This window comes from Erpetoichthys calabaricus, chromosome 1 (assembly GCF_900747795.2).
Source record: "Erpetoichthys calabaricus chromosome 1, fErpCal1.3, whole genome shotgun sequence".
Classification (NCBI taxonomy): Eukaryota; Metazoa; Chordata; class Cladistia; order Polypteriformes; family Polypteridae; genus Erpetoichthys; species Erpetoichthys calabaricus.
The window spans coordinates 329,603,141-329,617,469 of record NC_041394.2 but is presented as its reverse complement, the minus strand read 5'-3'; the positions used below and the strand labels follow the sequence as shown (position 1 = coordinate 329,617,469).

General features: G+C 35.3%; 1 protein-coding gene across 2 annotated transcripts in view; it reads right to left on the bottom strand.

The window, feature by feature from the left end:
- ptprb (protein tyrosine phosphatase receptor type b) overlaps positions 1 to 14,329 on the bottom strand; it is a 136,456-nt gene that overhangs the window by 16,592 nt on the left and 105,535 nt on the right. For both annotated transcript variants that reach the window (XM_028820577.2, XM_028820590.2), the window contains 7 exons: positions 11,980 to 12,063; positions 10,423 to 10,440; positions 10,253 to 10,334; positions 10,081 to 10,171; positions 8,874 to 8,950; positions 7,302 to 7,436; positions 6,946 to 7,068 (listed from right to left, as the gene is read on the bottom strand). In XM_028820577.2, coding sequence (XP_028676410.1) covers positions 6,946 to 7,068; positions 7,302 to 7,436; positions 8,874 to 8,950; positions 10,081 to 10,171; positions 10,253 to 10,334; positions 10,423 to 10,440; positions 11,980 to 12,063 — 610 coding nt within the window. The remainder of the gene's footprint in view (positions 1 to 6,945; positions 7,069 to 7,301; positions 7,437 to 8,873; positions 8,951 to 10,080; positions 10,172 to 10,252; positions 10,335 to 10,422; positions 10,441 to 11,979; positions 12,064 to 14,329) is intronic.

Sequence of the window (14,329 nt, the reverse complement as noted above, 5' to 3'; positions counted from 1 at the left end):
TCATACGTTATATAGTTTATGCCTACATTTTGTCATTTACTATGAGAATATGAAAAACGTTTGTTTTAAAAATGTGTTTGCACAGACTACTATAGAAACGGAACACACATGAAATGCGTGTATTCCAAATAACGCTATATTATTTCCACTCTAAAACTCCACTTCAATCCCAGATAATCAAATCAAGGCAATGCATGAGCTAGGAGAAGTTCGTTCTAAGTCGGTGGGGGGATGGAATAGCTGGCTGCTAGTAGCTTGTGTTTATCAGCACATTTAGATGACAAAGGACTCTGGCGGAGAGGTGCAAACGGATTTAAGACGCGATTTAAGGTGGGACGGATTTACGAGTTTTTTCGTAGGCTCTGGTAATTCTAGTGTTAAATCGTGCAAATACGACACAATTGTTATCTCCGACCATGCCCCTCTAGTCTTGAAGCTAAAATCATTAAGCCCCTCACACTCACCTCGTAGATGGCGTCTTAACTCTCTTCTACTAGCAGATGAGAACTGCACAGAATTTATATCCAAACAAATCAGCTTCTTCCTAGAGACAAACACGCCCACAGAGGTTTCTGCAGGAACACTCTGGGAAACTCTAAAGGCCTTCTTAAGAGGGCAGATTATTTCATATCTTTCCCACAGAAATAAATTAGAAACCAAGAAAGTGTTAGAGCTAAGAAGCGAAATTACTAGAATAGATGAAGAACAAGCCAGGCATCCAAGTGAAGCTCTTCACAGGAAAAGGCATGCCCTGCATACAGAACTCAACATCTTGACAACTAAAGAAACTGAACAACTTATTTATAAGTCAAGACATCATTACTATGAACACGGAGAAAAACCTAATAAGCTTTTATCTCAACAAATTCACAAACAAGAAGTCCGCAATGCAATACCAGTAATCACCAACACGAATGGAGAAGAAATCATTGACCATAAAAATATAATGCACACATTTAGAGATTATTATAAATCCTTATATTCTACTGAGTTCAAAGAAGGCAACACACAATCTAATGCATTTCTGGATACATTACAGACGCCACAAATAGATGCTTTAAGTGCTGAGGAACTGGATAAACCTCTGACGCTATCAGAATTACTAGATGCCATAAAATCACTTCAAAGCGGGAAATCAGCAGGCCCAGATGGTTACCTTGTAGAATTTTATACGAAATTATCCACTCAGCTAGCTCCTCTCTTATTGGCAACACTTACAGAAGCTAGAGACAACCAAATACTACCTCAAACATTTCGTCAAGCATTAATCACCGTCTTTCCTAAACAAAATAAGGACTTGTTACAATGTGCATCATATAGATCAATTTCACTCCTCAATAATGATGTTAAGATACTCTCAAAAATTCTAGCTAGAAAGATGGAGAAAGTGCTGCCCTCGGTAATATCACAGGATCAAACTGGATTTATTAAAGGCCAACACCTATCTTTCAATCTCCGACGCCTGTTTAATGTAATATATTCACCAGCAAAATCAAACACCCCAGAGATATTACTATCATTAGACCCAGAAAAAGCATTTGATATGATTGAATGGAACTACCTTTTCACTGCATTGGAGAAATTTGGGTTTGGCCCGAATATTTGTGCATGGATCAAACTACTGTATACCAATCCAGAAGCTTCAGTTTGTATTAACAACATTTATTCAGACTACTTTAAGCTAGAATGTGGCACAGACAAGGATGTCCCTTGTCACCACTGCTGTTTGCAATCGCCATTGAACCACTGGCGGTTCACTGTCGAAACTCTCATCAGATAAAGGGGATTACCAGAGAAGGACTGGAACAGAAAATTTCTGTATATGCAGATGGTATGGTTTTATATATATCAGACCCAGAAAATACTGTGCCTGCAGTTTTAACAGCACTCACAGAATTTCAAAAGATATCCGGTCTCAGAATTAATCTGAATAAAAGTATACTCTTTCACAAGCATATAATATTAGATTGGACACCCTACCTTTTACCATAGCAGATCAGTTTAAATACCTAGGGGTAAATATCACAAGTAAACATAAAGCTCTTTATTAACAAAATTTTGCCGTCTGTATGGAAAAAATTAAGCAAGACTTGCATAGATGATCAACCCTTCATCTCACTCTAGCCGGAAGAATTAACACTGTTAAGATGAATATCCTTCCTAAACTTCTTTTTTTTATTTCAAAACCTTCCAATATATATCAATAAATCGTTTTTTAAGTAATTAGATTCAACAATAACCTCATTCATTTGGAACTCAAAACACCCACGTATCCGAAGAGCGACCCTACAAAGACCTCAGGCAGAAGGTGGCATAGCTTTACCTAATTTTCAGTTTTATTACTGGGCAGCAAACATACAAGCCATAAAAACCTGGACAAAAAAAAACGAACATACACAGGCTTGGTTCACAATAGAAGTAAAATCCTGTAGTAATTCTTTATATTCCCTGATCTGCGCTCCAATAAATGCAAGTTATCGCAAATATACTAATAACCCAATTGTGCTTGACTCACTCAGAATATGGAACCAACTTAGAAAGCATTTTAAGATGGAAAATCTTTTATCCGTGGCACCTCTGCAAGAGAACCACCTCTTTCAACCTTCGCAAACATATCCAGTTTTTAATACCTGGATAAGATTTGGGATTAAAATGCTCAGAGATCTATATATAGACAACATATTTGCATCTTTTGAACAATTACGTTCCAAATTCAACCTCCCAGCTACACATTTCTTTCACTATCTTCAAATTAGAAACTTTTTTAAACAGAAACTGCTCGATTTTCCCCACCTCGTACCCTCCACCATGCTGGAAAAAATACTGCTCAAATTCAAGGAATTAAACACCATTTCCGCATTATATAAAATCTTATTAGAGTCCCTACCTTTCAAAGACCCAAGAGGACATTGGGAAAAAGATCTCTTAATCAATATATCAGAAAAGGAGTGGAAGGTAGCAATGCAGAAAATTCACTCGAGCTCCATATGTGCAAAGCATAGAATTATACAACTAAAAATTATATATCAAGCTCATCTGTCTCGCTTAAAACTGTCCAAAATGTTTCCAGGGCAAGATCCAACTTGCGAACGCTGCAACCAAGCTCCTGCCTCATTGGGTCACATGTTTTGGGCCTGCACCAAACTAACATCATTTTGGACCAAAATTTTTAAGTGCCTTTCAGACAGCCTTGTGGTCACAATCCCTCCTAACCCATTAACAGCTCTATTCGGTGTTCTTCCAGACGGTCTTGAAGTGGAGAAGGACAAGCAAACGGAGATTGCATTCACTACACTTGTGGCATGCAGACTTATTTTGTTAAATTGGAAGAATCCTAACTCTCCTCTGATAAGTCAGTAGGAAACCAATGTTTTATATTATTTGAAATTGGAAAAAAACAAATTCTCAGTTAGAGGATCTGTACAGAATTTTATCAAAACCTGGCAGGATCTAATCAATAATATTTTAGAATAAGAGAAATAATTATTACCGCTTTATTTCCCTTCTCCATTTTTTTTTCTTTTTTTTATTTACTTATATATATTTCTTCCTTTATTTTGTTTATTTTTGCCCTATTAAAAAGCCCTAAGCAATTCTCCTTTCACTAAGCTCTCCTTCTCAAGGGTGGGGTTTGATCTGTCTTTAATTCTTTTTTGTTATGAATTAATCTATAGTGTATGGAATGATTACAATAAAATTAATAAATAAAAAAAAATTGAATGCATGTAACTGCTCAATACTGATTACTTGCAACACCAAATTGGTTGGATTAGCTCGTTAAACCTTGAACTTCATAGACAGGTGTGTCCAATCATGAGAAAAGGTATTTAAGGTGATCAATTGCAAGTTGTGTTTTCCTTTGACTCCCCTCTGAAGAGTGACAGCATGGGATCTTCAAAGCAACTCTCAAAAGATCTGAAAACAAAGATTGTTCAGTCTCATGGTTTAGGAGAAAGCTATAAAAAGCTATCTCAGAGGTTTAAACTGTCAGTTTCAACTGTAAGGAATGGAATCAGGAAATGGAAGGCCACAGGCACAGTTGCTGTTAAACCCAGCAGGTCTGGCAGGCCAAGAAAAATACTGGAGCAGTATATACGCAGGATTGTGAGAATGGTTACAGACAACCCACAGATCACCTCCAAAGACCTGCAAGAACATCTTGCTGCAGATGGCGTATCTGTACATCGTTCTACAATTTAGCGCAATTTGCACAAAGAATATCTGTATGGCCGGGCGATGAGAAAGAAGCCCTTTTTGCATCCCGTCACAAACAGAGTCGCTTGTTGTATGCAAATGCTCATTTAGACAAGCCGGATTCATTTTGGAACAAAGTGCTTTGGACTGATGAGACAAAAATGGAGTTATTTGGTCATAACAAAATGTGCTTTGTATGGCGGAAGAAGAACACCGCATCCCAAGAAAAACACCTGCTACCTACTGTCAAATTTGGTGGAGGTTCCATCATGCTGTAGGGCTGTGTGGCTAGTTCAGGGACTGGGGCCCTTGTTAAAGTCGAGGGTCTGATGAATGCAAACCAATATCAACAAATTCTTCAGGATAATGTTCAAGCATCAGTCACAAAGTTGAAGTTACGAAGGGGTTGGATATTCCAACAAGACAATGACCCAAAACACAGTTTGAAATCTACAAAGGCATTCATGCAGAGGGAGAAGTACAATGTTCTGGAATGGCTGTCACAGTCCCCTAACTTGAATATCATCGAAAATCTATGGGATGATTTGAAGCAGGCTGTTCATGCTCAGCAGCCATCAAATTTAACTGAACTGGAGAGATTTTGTATGGAAGAATGTTCAAAAATACCTCCATCCAGAATCCAGGCACTCATAGGAGGCTATAGGAGGCAACTAGAAGCTGTTATATTTGCTAAAGGAGGCTCAACTAAGTATTGATGTAATATCTATGGTGGGGTGCCCAAATTTATGCACCTGTCTAATTTTGTTATGATGCATATTGCAGATTTTCTGTTAATCCAATAAACTTAATGTCACTGCTGAAATACTACTGTTTCCATAAGGCGTGTCATATATTAAAAGGAAGTTGCTACTTTGAAAGCTCAGCCAATGATTAACAAAAATCTAAAAAATTAAGAGAGGTTCCCAAACTTTTTCATATGACTGTATCTATGGTGTACAATTAGGAAACAGTTTGCAGGCTCAGATAAGTGTGATTATATGCCAGTCTGAGGGTTGGCACTGCCAGATAACACTTCCTCTCTTTCCTTCTCTGCAGACCATCAGAAGGAAGTCTTGCCTGACAACTTCACTTCTAGTCCTGACTCTGATGACCTCACTTCCTCCCTCAAGCCTTTATAAATGCCATTTTGTGTCATGTTATTCAGCTCTGTATTGAACCTGCTCTGTAAAGACATTATTTTCTTCAAATTCTTTGCATATCTTCAAGTATACAGGGTGCCTATACTAAACCTTTTTTGTTGTTCTTGAGGTTTTTTCACAATGGATTTAAAAAACTTTGAAAAATTAATTGTTTTTTGTAGCAGTGTAATAAAAAAGTTTTGGTTTCTTAAAAAGCAATGTTAAGTCTTTTGTTGAAAATTCATTCAAGACTGCTGGAAGACTGTAAATGTGGAAAATGGAGAAATCATTAAGTAATTCCAAAAATAAATTCCAGGTGGCAGAACCAACATAATAATTTAGGAATTTTTTTGTAAAGATTTTGACAACAAAAAAGCAGTAAAAACTACTGCTAAAAGAAAAAAGCATTAAGAATAGGAAACAATTTAGTTCACTTTAACGAAGGCATATATATGAGTATCTATGAAAAGCATCTCTAAGACCTATGATGCCTCTGTGTTGCTCAGAGAATCATCTTTTTTATTCTTATGACAAAAATCTTAATACTGGTTAGATAGCTACATGCAACTGCAATAAGAAAACAGCATGAAGTCCAGGAATGTGCAGTTTGTGGAAATGGTGAGGTAGATAGAATGTAGTTTTTCAGAAATGGAATGATAAGTAGTAGAAAGAGTTGGTGGTTGTATATATTATGGGGAATGGTTGATAACACCCTGCTACAGGTAATCTTCAATAGATAGGTGTATGTGTTAAAAAATTGTTTAGATGGCTGAAAAATGTCAATTTCTGATACCTTGTGATTGACTGGGAATAATCTTTGCCAGTTCCTTAAAATATAACAGTTTCTAAAGTGTGTTGCCTGTGGGTATACTTGCAAACAGTTTCTATACAATTTTGATAGTATTTAGAGACTGACTTTGATTCCATTACTCCAAAACTCTCCATTAATTCTTCTTATGTAATTCTTCTATGGATTTGTGTTGTTTTTTTATAATTATCTTATTAAAGATCTATTTACTTCTTTTGCCAAGTGACTCATCATATTTTTAAGTATATAGTGACTAACTGTGTAGTCCATGATTGAATTAATGTAAGCAATCAGAACATTTTTAAAAATTCTAAATATACAGGCAGAACTTTATTTGGCTTTTTACAGGAGCTCTTTAAATGAATACATAAATAGACAGATTTATATATATGAACACACACAAGAATGACTAAAAAGGAAGAAAATTTAGAAAGAAAGAAAAACACCTGACTTGACTGTCACAGTCCCAGTGAGGTATTATGCAGGCTTATTGCTGTTCATATAAGGGAGCTTCAGTAGTGTTTCTTGACACACTTCTGATGAATGATTCATTTACTGAAAGTCCTCAGTGTTAGTATGTCAGAGAGAGGATGTGTGATGTTCATAATGGCACTTATTTTTGTTTTCATTCTCTCCTTTGGTACAACCTCCAGGAGGTCCAGAGTGTGTCCTGTAACTGAGCCTGCCCTTTTAATTAGCTTAGCTTTACATGGATGGCTGGATAGTTGGATAGTATTGAATGAAGAAATATGGCATATACATGAATATTTAGTGCAACAGGTAATAATTAAAAAAGGAACTTACATTACAAATTTTGAACTCCCGAATGGTCCACTCTGGTAAAACTGATTCTGATAACATCTGAACAATAAGGTCTCCATAATAAAGAGGATCCTGATCAAAAGGCCAATAATGATCACACTTCACCTGCATTAAAGAGATCAGCCAGCATTGAATATACAGAAGTATAGTACATAGAAGATATTAGTTTTATCAGGAACAATTTTAATAGCATAATTACAGTATATACTAATATAATTGAAATTACAATAATAATACTGGAATGGTTGATGACTGTAGTTAATGATTATTTGCATGTATTTCAAATCAAAAGAAGAAATAAGAAAACAAACAAACAATATCACACTGAAACAACATACCCGTCCTTTTTCTATACACTGGGTCACCATAACAATATTGTGCACATTTTGTTCCCAGACCATTTTCCAAAAGTCATCTTTTGTACCTGGCAGAGGACCCTGTGTGGCAATATATTCTCGCCGAAAGTTATTACCCTGCAGTAAGAAAAAAAATAAATAAATTTTTTTGACTTTAAAATAAAAACTGTTAATTTAAATAGTCTAAATGTATGTCAAAGAGCAACAGAGATTAAAGGTGCTGCCTCATAAGGACTAAAATATTTGATTCCCAAAATTCACCTCATGATCTGTTTGGATTTTCCACATCCTCATACAGATCCACTAGGTTTGTCTAAATACTCTAATTTCCTCTCACATCCTAAACACATATACTGTATGTGAGATTAACAGCCAAGTGTAAATTTTCTATGTATGAGTAATGATCTAACATCCACGAAAGGTTCTTGCCTTTTACCAGATGCTATGGTGTTGAGCCCCACCTCTCCACCACATTCCTGCAATGGACCATTCAGGGTAAGGTAATTTAAGCCTAGATGAATATCTTCAGTTGTAATAATGCCTATAATTTAAATATGTGATGTTACAAAGTGACACATTCTTATTGGAACCTGAATATGTAAAATTACATATGAAGATATTTTTATTATAATGTCAGGATTATTTTCAATCCAAAGCACTTTAAAATAATTGTGGGATACCTACATCTAACTATTCAGAATATTCTGTAGTGGTAAAAGTACTCAATGTTAAAATCATTAGACAGAACTGTTTAAATTTACTATTCATACAGTGCGTTGCTGCACCCACCACATGACGAATCACCTCAGGATCCCAAATTAGGACCTGAGTGCAGCCATGCAATGTGTGACACCTTGGGACCATACTTGTTATAGTAAGGTAAAAAAAATTACTAATAAAAGTAAAACAAAAAAACAGGCATTATTGTATCTATCTCCAAGGTCAACATTTCTAATACATTCATGGTTTGAGATAGTGATGCATTGCAGAGATGTTTCCATTTTAGTATAAGACACTGCCTATACACATTGTGCTTTTAATAAATTTTAATTCCTGAGAAAGGATTATAGGCTATGACCTGAGGGTGTTATATCTCCTTCCCTTTCAACAAAGAATCCTTCGTATGTCTCAAAGGCAAATTAATAGAAACAAAGAACTATATATTTACACAAAGCAAGCAATCAGGCAAATTTTAATCGCAGAGTACATTTAAAAATAATATTTTGTTGACCAAAGTACTGTATAAAAGATAAAAGGAAAAGAAAAGAACAACAAAGTTATGAACCACATGATCATTAGCATATAAACGCAAACACAAAACACAAAAGTCTAGCCATAAACATGCACCTAGACAGACTCAAAAGTCAAAGGGGTTGCACAACAGAAATATCAGAAATGACTTAATAAACATACCAGAAAAATAAATGAGACAAACAAAACTTAAAAGGTCTCTTCTCGTTTACAGAATTTCTTATATATTTAGTGAGTGATACTGTGCAAAGGATAGAAAACTGTAAAATCTTCCTAATAACTACAATGAATACAAACACTTACTGGTACATAGCTGGCATTAATGTAGTCTGAACATGGATCATCATCAATGTATGATAGCTTGACCCTGGTGGAATCATCTGAAACAAATTGCAAATGAATACATATTTATTTATACTTATTATATTTATTTATTATTTATCTAACACATTTATCCAAAGTGAGTAATACTATTACATATTACAAATGAACAGTGAAATGTAGTTTACTTTTCTGCAGTATTAGCATAGCCAGCTCAAATAACGCATTCAGGACCTTGTGTTTTATAATCTAAAAACATTGCTATTTGGTCACTCCACCTTTTTGTGGCATTTTTAACTTACTTTTTCAATGGCAGCCTGTACTTTGTAGAAGTTAAATAAATAATGATGTAAAAATTATATTGTATGAAATTTAAAAAAATGAAGAATCTTCATAAAACATTTCACTATTTATAAAAAAATGTTTCACTGTTTATTTATTTAATGGATGACATGGCCTTCCGCCTCCCTTCTGGAGTCGAAGAATGTCAAATATCATTAAATACTGTTCTGGAATAGGACATATGAAATCTGGATCAAGAAATTCTAATTGTTTTACAAGGATATTGCAAATGATCACTACACATACAGTATATACAGTCAGCTCTCTGCATCTGGGGATTCAACCAACCATGGATTTTAATATTTTAAAATTATTATAATATATAAGTTATTATTATATTTTAAAAAAATAAAGAAAATCCAGAAAGTTACAAAAAAACAAAACTTGAAGTTGCCACATGCCAAGCACTACACTAAATCCTTGCAAATGAAGTGATGTGTATGCATAACCGAAGGACACCAGTTCTAGAAGAGGACTGGTTTAGGGATACAGGGTTAGGCAGATGCGCTGGCCCTCCACTTTTGCCACTTAATATTAAGGCTTAGTTATAATCCTTCCACTGTTTTACCTAAATAAACCATCCAATTGGTAGTAGTGATGGGTGGTGTTTACGAGCAGAAAGGCTAAGAGGGAATGAAAAGTGCAATCTCTATCTCATTAGGTTGCCAAGGACAATTCGAACATTTGTACAATACAGTATGAAGAGGCTGAAATCTGTTAAAGTGTGAATGCTCACAGTGCTATTATAATTACTCTAGAGATGATTTAAAGTATACAGGAGGATGTTTGTAGGTTTTGTATACAATACAAGGATACAATAAAAGAGGTATAAAACCATAAAACTTACATGGGAGTATATTGTTGTATCGGTTTTTCCCTCGGTTCTCAGGCAAAAGTGCTGTGTCTAGAGACTGGTTTCGTCCAACATCTTTAAGATCCTATCAAAAGTAATGGATATATAATTATATATAGCTGTAATACTAGAAAACATGATTAGTTAAAAAAGGTAAGATTTTTACCTCATATTCTTCAGAGAGAAGATAATTTGAATCTGCCTGAAGTTTGGTGAAATGAATATCAAACTCCTCAATTTTAATTGGACTGAAACAATAAAATGTATTTGTGAAGATACAGAAAAGTGTAAGATTATGCAGTATATGTTATTTAAAGTAAAATAAATAAACAGTACCTGGAGATTCGTCGACTGCTAAAAATGGGGAAAAAAAACCAACACCATTATTAATTCCTTACTGTCCATATCAGTTTTTAGAATTCAAGACAGGATGTAGTGATATATTTTACTTTACGTTTAAAAGTAGACAGATCAATAATCTCTTGTAAGTGTCACAGTTTACAACTATTCAATTGCATTTTTCATATTGCTTAGTACATTATTTTTTTTTGTTTTGTTTGCTGAAGATCTCTCACTGCTTTAAAGAGATTCATTATGGCTGTCACGGAATTTAAGGGACACTATATGAACAGACATGCAGGAATGGTTAAATTGTCAGCTCTCCCAATCTTTCTGGCAATACCAGACTCCATTCAGTTATCAAAATAATGTGCAATTTGCACATTATTTTCTGTGAATTTTGTTTGTTTTCTCTTGTTTGCTTTTCAAGGCATTTTTCATTATTTCTTTTATAGCACTGTAGTGTTTAAACCTATTAGGGGTTACTGAAAATAGACAGGTGCTCACACTTCCTGCAAAGAGTCACAGAGTGAAATAAGAACTTACACGGTGGTCTAGGTAGGTTTACTGTTTACCTTTTATGCTAGTGATAGGATCTGTCAGACTAATTTTTTTCTGCAGTCTGTCTTCCTTTCACTGCTAAGAAATTAGTGACTCAGGGACATGTTTTATACAAACATATTTTCTTTTTAACCTTGTGACAGTACTGCTACTTTGGTTTAAGGCTAGTGAATACAATAGTGAAGACTAAGCAATGGAAATGGCACAAAATTACATTAAGTTATTTAGGTTATTAGTTATCTTCCAGGATCTGATCTGTTGGTGACGTATTTTAAAGCGTATAGCTAATAATCTGAACAATCAATATCAATTGATTAGTTACTATAGTTACATGAGATACCATTATAATGATATAGACTCATAAGAGTCCATCTCATATTATTTGAACACAGGGCCTACAAAAATATTCACTTATTCAACGGGAAAGAGGTTTATTTTATAACTTTATTAATGTATTGATTGACTTTCAAATAAAACATACTTTATGGAAGTGGCTTACTAATTTCTAATTTGTAAAATAATTTTGCAGCCACCCATTTAGCACTTTGGCAGAGTAAGACTTACGTAAGAAGGATGTTTTTTTTTTACTCTGTTTTAGCATTCAGTACCATTTCATACAGTGAAACTAGTAGTGAAACTCAGGGTCCCTGGACTGAAAGCCCAACCGGTGTAAATGGATCTGGGACTTCCGGTCTGTCAGGCTTGAGAGATAAAACTGTTTTACTGTGAGTAATGGAACATTCTAGGTGTGTACTCTCAGCCCATTGCTGTTTTTTCCACTAATGCATGATTATTTCTAAGAATGATACAAACACTGTCATCAAGTTTGCTGAAATTGTTTCTGCTATGGGCTTCTTTCGTGTTCATTTTTGTTGTACATTTCTGCATCAGTGGGACTAGCAACATACTGTATGCTTTTAACTGCACTGTTAAGTACAGTAAAAAAAATTTATTTGGAGATAAAAATGCAATATGGAGATCTGCTGTTTTTACCTTTTTATTCCCAAGTGTAAGCTAACAGATACGGGCCTCTCTCGTCGAGCACTCATTCTGGCAATTGGCCTCTCTTGTACATTTCTGTAAAAAGAAAAATAATACTCTGTAATAGGCACCTCTTTATACAACATTCCAACTTCAATACAGGTAAAATTCCGTTACAACGAACTTCCAGGGACCTAAAAAATACTGTATTTTTGGTCAGATTTTTCTTATTCAGGAGATAAGTGTACCAACATATGGACATGTGATCCACTCTACAGAGCCTATTGCTGTGATGCCAATGGCTAAAGACTTAACAATTATAAATTCAGTGCTAACATGTGCTCATTGTTTTTTTTTTTTTTTTTTTTTTTTTATGTTTCAAGTAACTTGGGGGGACCAGTTGGCATCCCAACCTTCTATTTGAAACTTGTCCTTCCCTCAACTGACACAGTTTAAGCACTTTTTGAATAGCCTTATTAACTGGGGGGTAAAATTTATCCCTGAATCTTGTGGTGCAAGTGCTAATGGTCCTATACTATTTACCAAAACAGAAGATGGAGAAAATTGAATCAGCAGAATGGCAGATATCCCTAATATTTGCTTTCTTTTTGTAGTATGTGTTATATATGTCTTCAATAGAAAGGAGCTGTTTGCCAGCAATGTTCTGTGCCAACTTCAACGCCCTTTGCAGTGCTTTGTATTTGTGAACTATATTGGTGCCGTAACAGAATATAATGTAGCCAGTGAGGATGGACTCCAGGATACTTATAGAAGTGGGTGAGCATAAACTTAAACATTTGGTCTGTTCCTCAGACATCATTTTGCTGATAGTTAAGATGTGCTGTGCTCACTTCATGTCATCAGTGATGGTGACTACAAGAAATTTACAGCATTATTGTTGATGCACAAGTCTATGATGGTAATGTCATCAGTAGATTTTATGACAAATTTTTTACTGTATCTAGCCATGCAGTCATAGCTGAACAAGGATCACAGCAGTGGGCTCAGCACACTAACCTATAAGGTGTTGTTGTGATGTGTGAAATGTAAAGGAAATAATCCTTCCAATCTTCACATACTGGTCTTTGCAAGTTATAAAGACTATAATAGAATTGCAGGGGGTGGAACTTTGTCCCAGTTCTAACTGCTTGGTGATTAGCTTTGATGGTAAATGTTCTGCTCTAGTCTATAAATATTACCCTTGGAAGGCAGTTTTTTACTTCAACTCTGAGTAGTAGCTATCTCTTCACTATGTCTTTCATCATAAAATAAGTTAATTAAATCAGTCTAAAGTCTATCAGTCAGTCTAAAGTAAATCAGTCTAAAGCTTTAGCAATTGGGGTGACAGATTCAGCTTTCCACAATTTGTACACCTCTTGTAAATTTAAAAACATTGTTATTCTGTGCAAAAAATAAAGCAGGCATCCACTTATTAGCACACATTTTTCTGATTTTGGTCTGTTGGAAAACCTTCCAAACAATATTGTGATCAAAAAAATGCTGACTTCTGATTCTAGTTCTCAATGTCTTTAGACAACTATTAATGTTCCACCAGTTAAACCTGTTTACTTATGTTACTATGAATAATCATTTTTATACTATTTAATTATTTTGCTAATCTGTCAGCTTTGCTAGCTTGATTCCATGTTAAACCTTGTGAAAACATAAAAAGATGTAATTGAACAAAATGTATGTGTGTACAGAAAATAGGACAGAATGATGAAACTTGTTTGTGTTTTGCGTACGTGACAAGAAGCATGTATACTTTCTGGAAGTTTTCTTTTGATGATGTGTGTGACAAGAAAATATACCTTTAGGGTAATGACTTTACAAAATTGGAAAAGTACAATGAGTCAGGACGCTATTTTTTGCTTACGTGGTCAACGATCAGGAGATTAGAAAGGTATAAAAGAACAAGGACATCTGCGCTCGAGGCAGATGAAGCGCGGTGTCCTAGGACTGTGTTTCTCTGACATTTTACCCTTGCCTGGTATGTATCAATAAAAGGTTTTGACTAATTTTAATTTTCTTCTCTGTCTTCAGTCACAAAAAGTGTCCACAGTTTTTGGCGCCCAACGTGGGGCAAGAGACGGCCGGTCGACTCCTCCGGCGAGACCATTTCAGTGATCCGTCTTACCAGCGGACTGCCGTTAACTTGAGCTCCGGCAGCAGAGCATGCAGCTCCGGCAAAAGTTAGGACTGCCCTGTCCTGAAACAGTTCTTGCGTGAGGAGCCCCTGGTCTCCTCTTTGCTACATCCACGGTGACTGAACGGATTTCCAGACAGAGCTTGCACACTTCCAGGCTGGGGTAAGCACCGGGGGATTTCCGAACATTTTTTTTATTTTCTAAATAACGGGAGG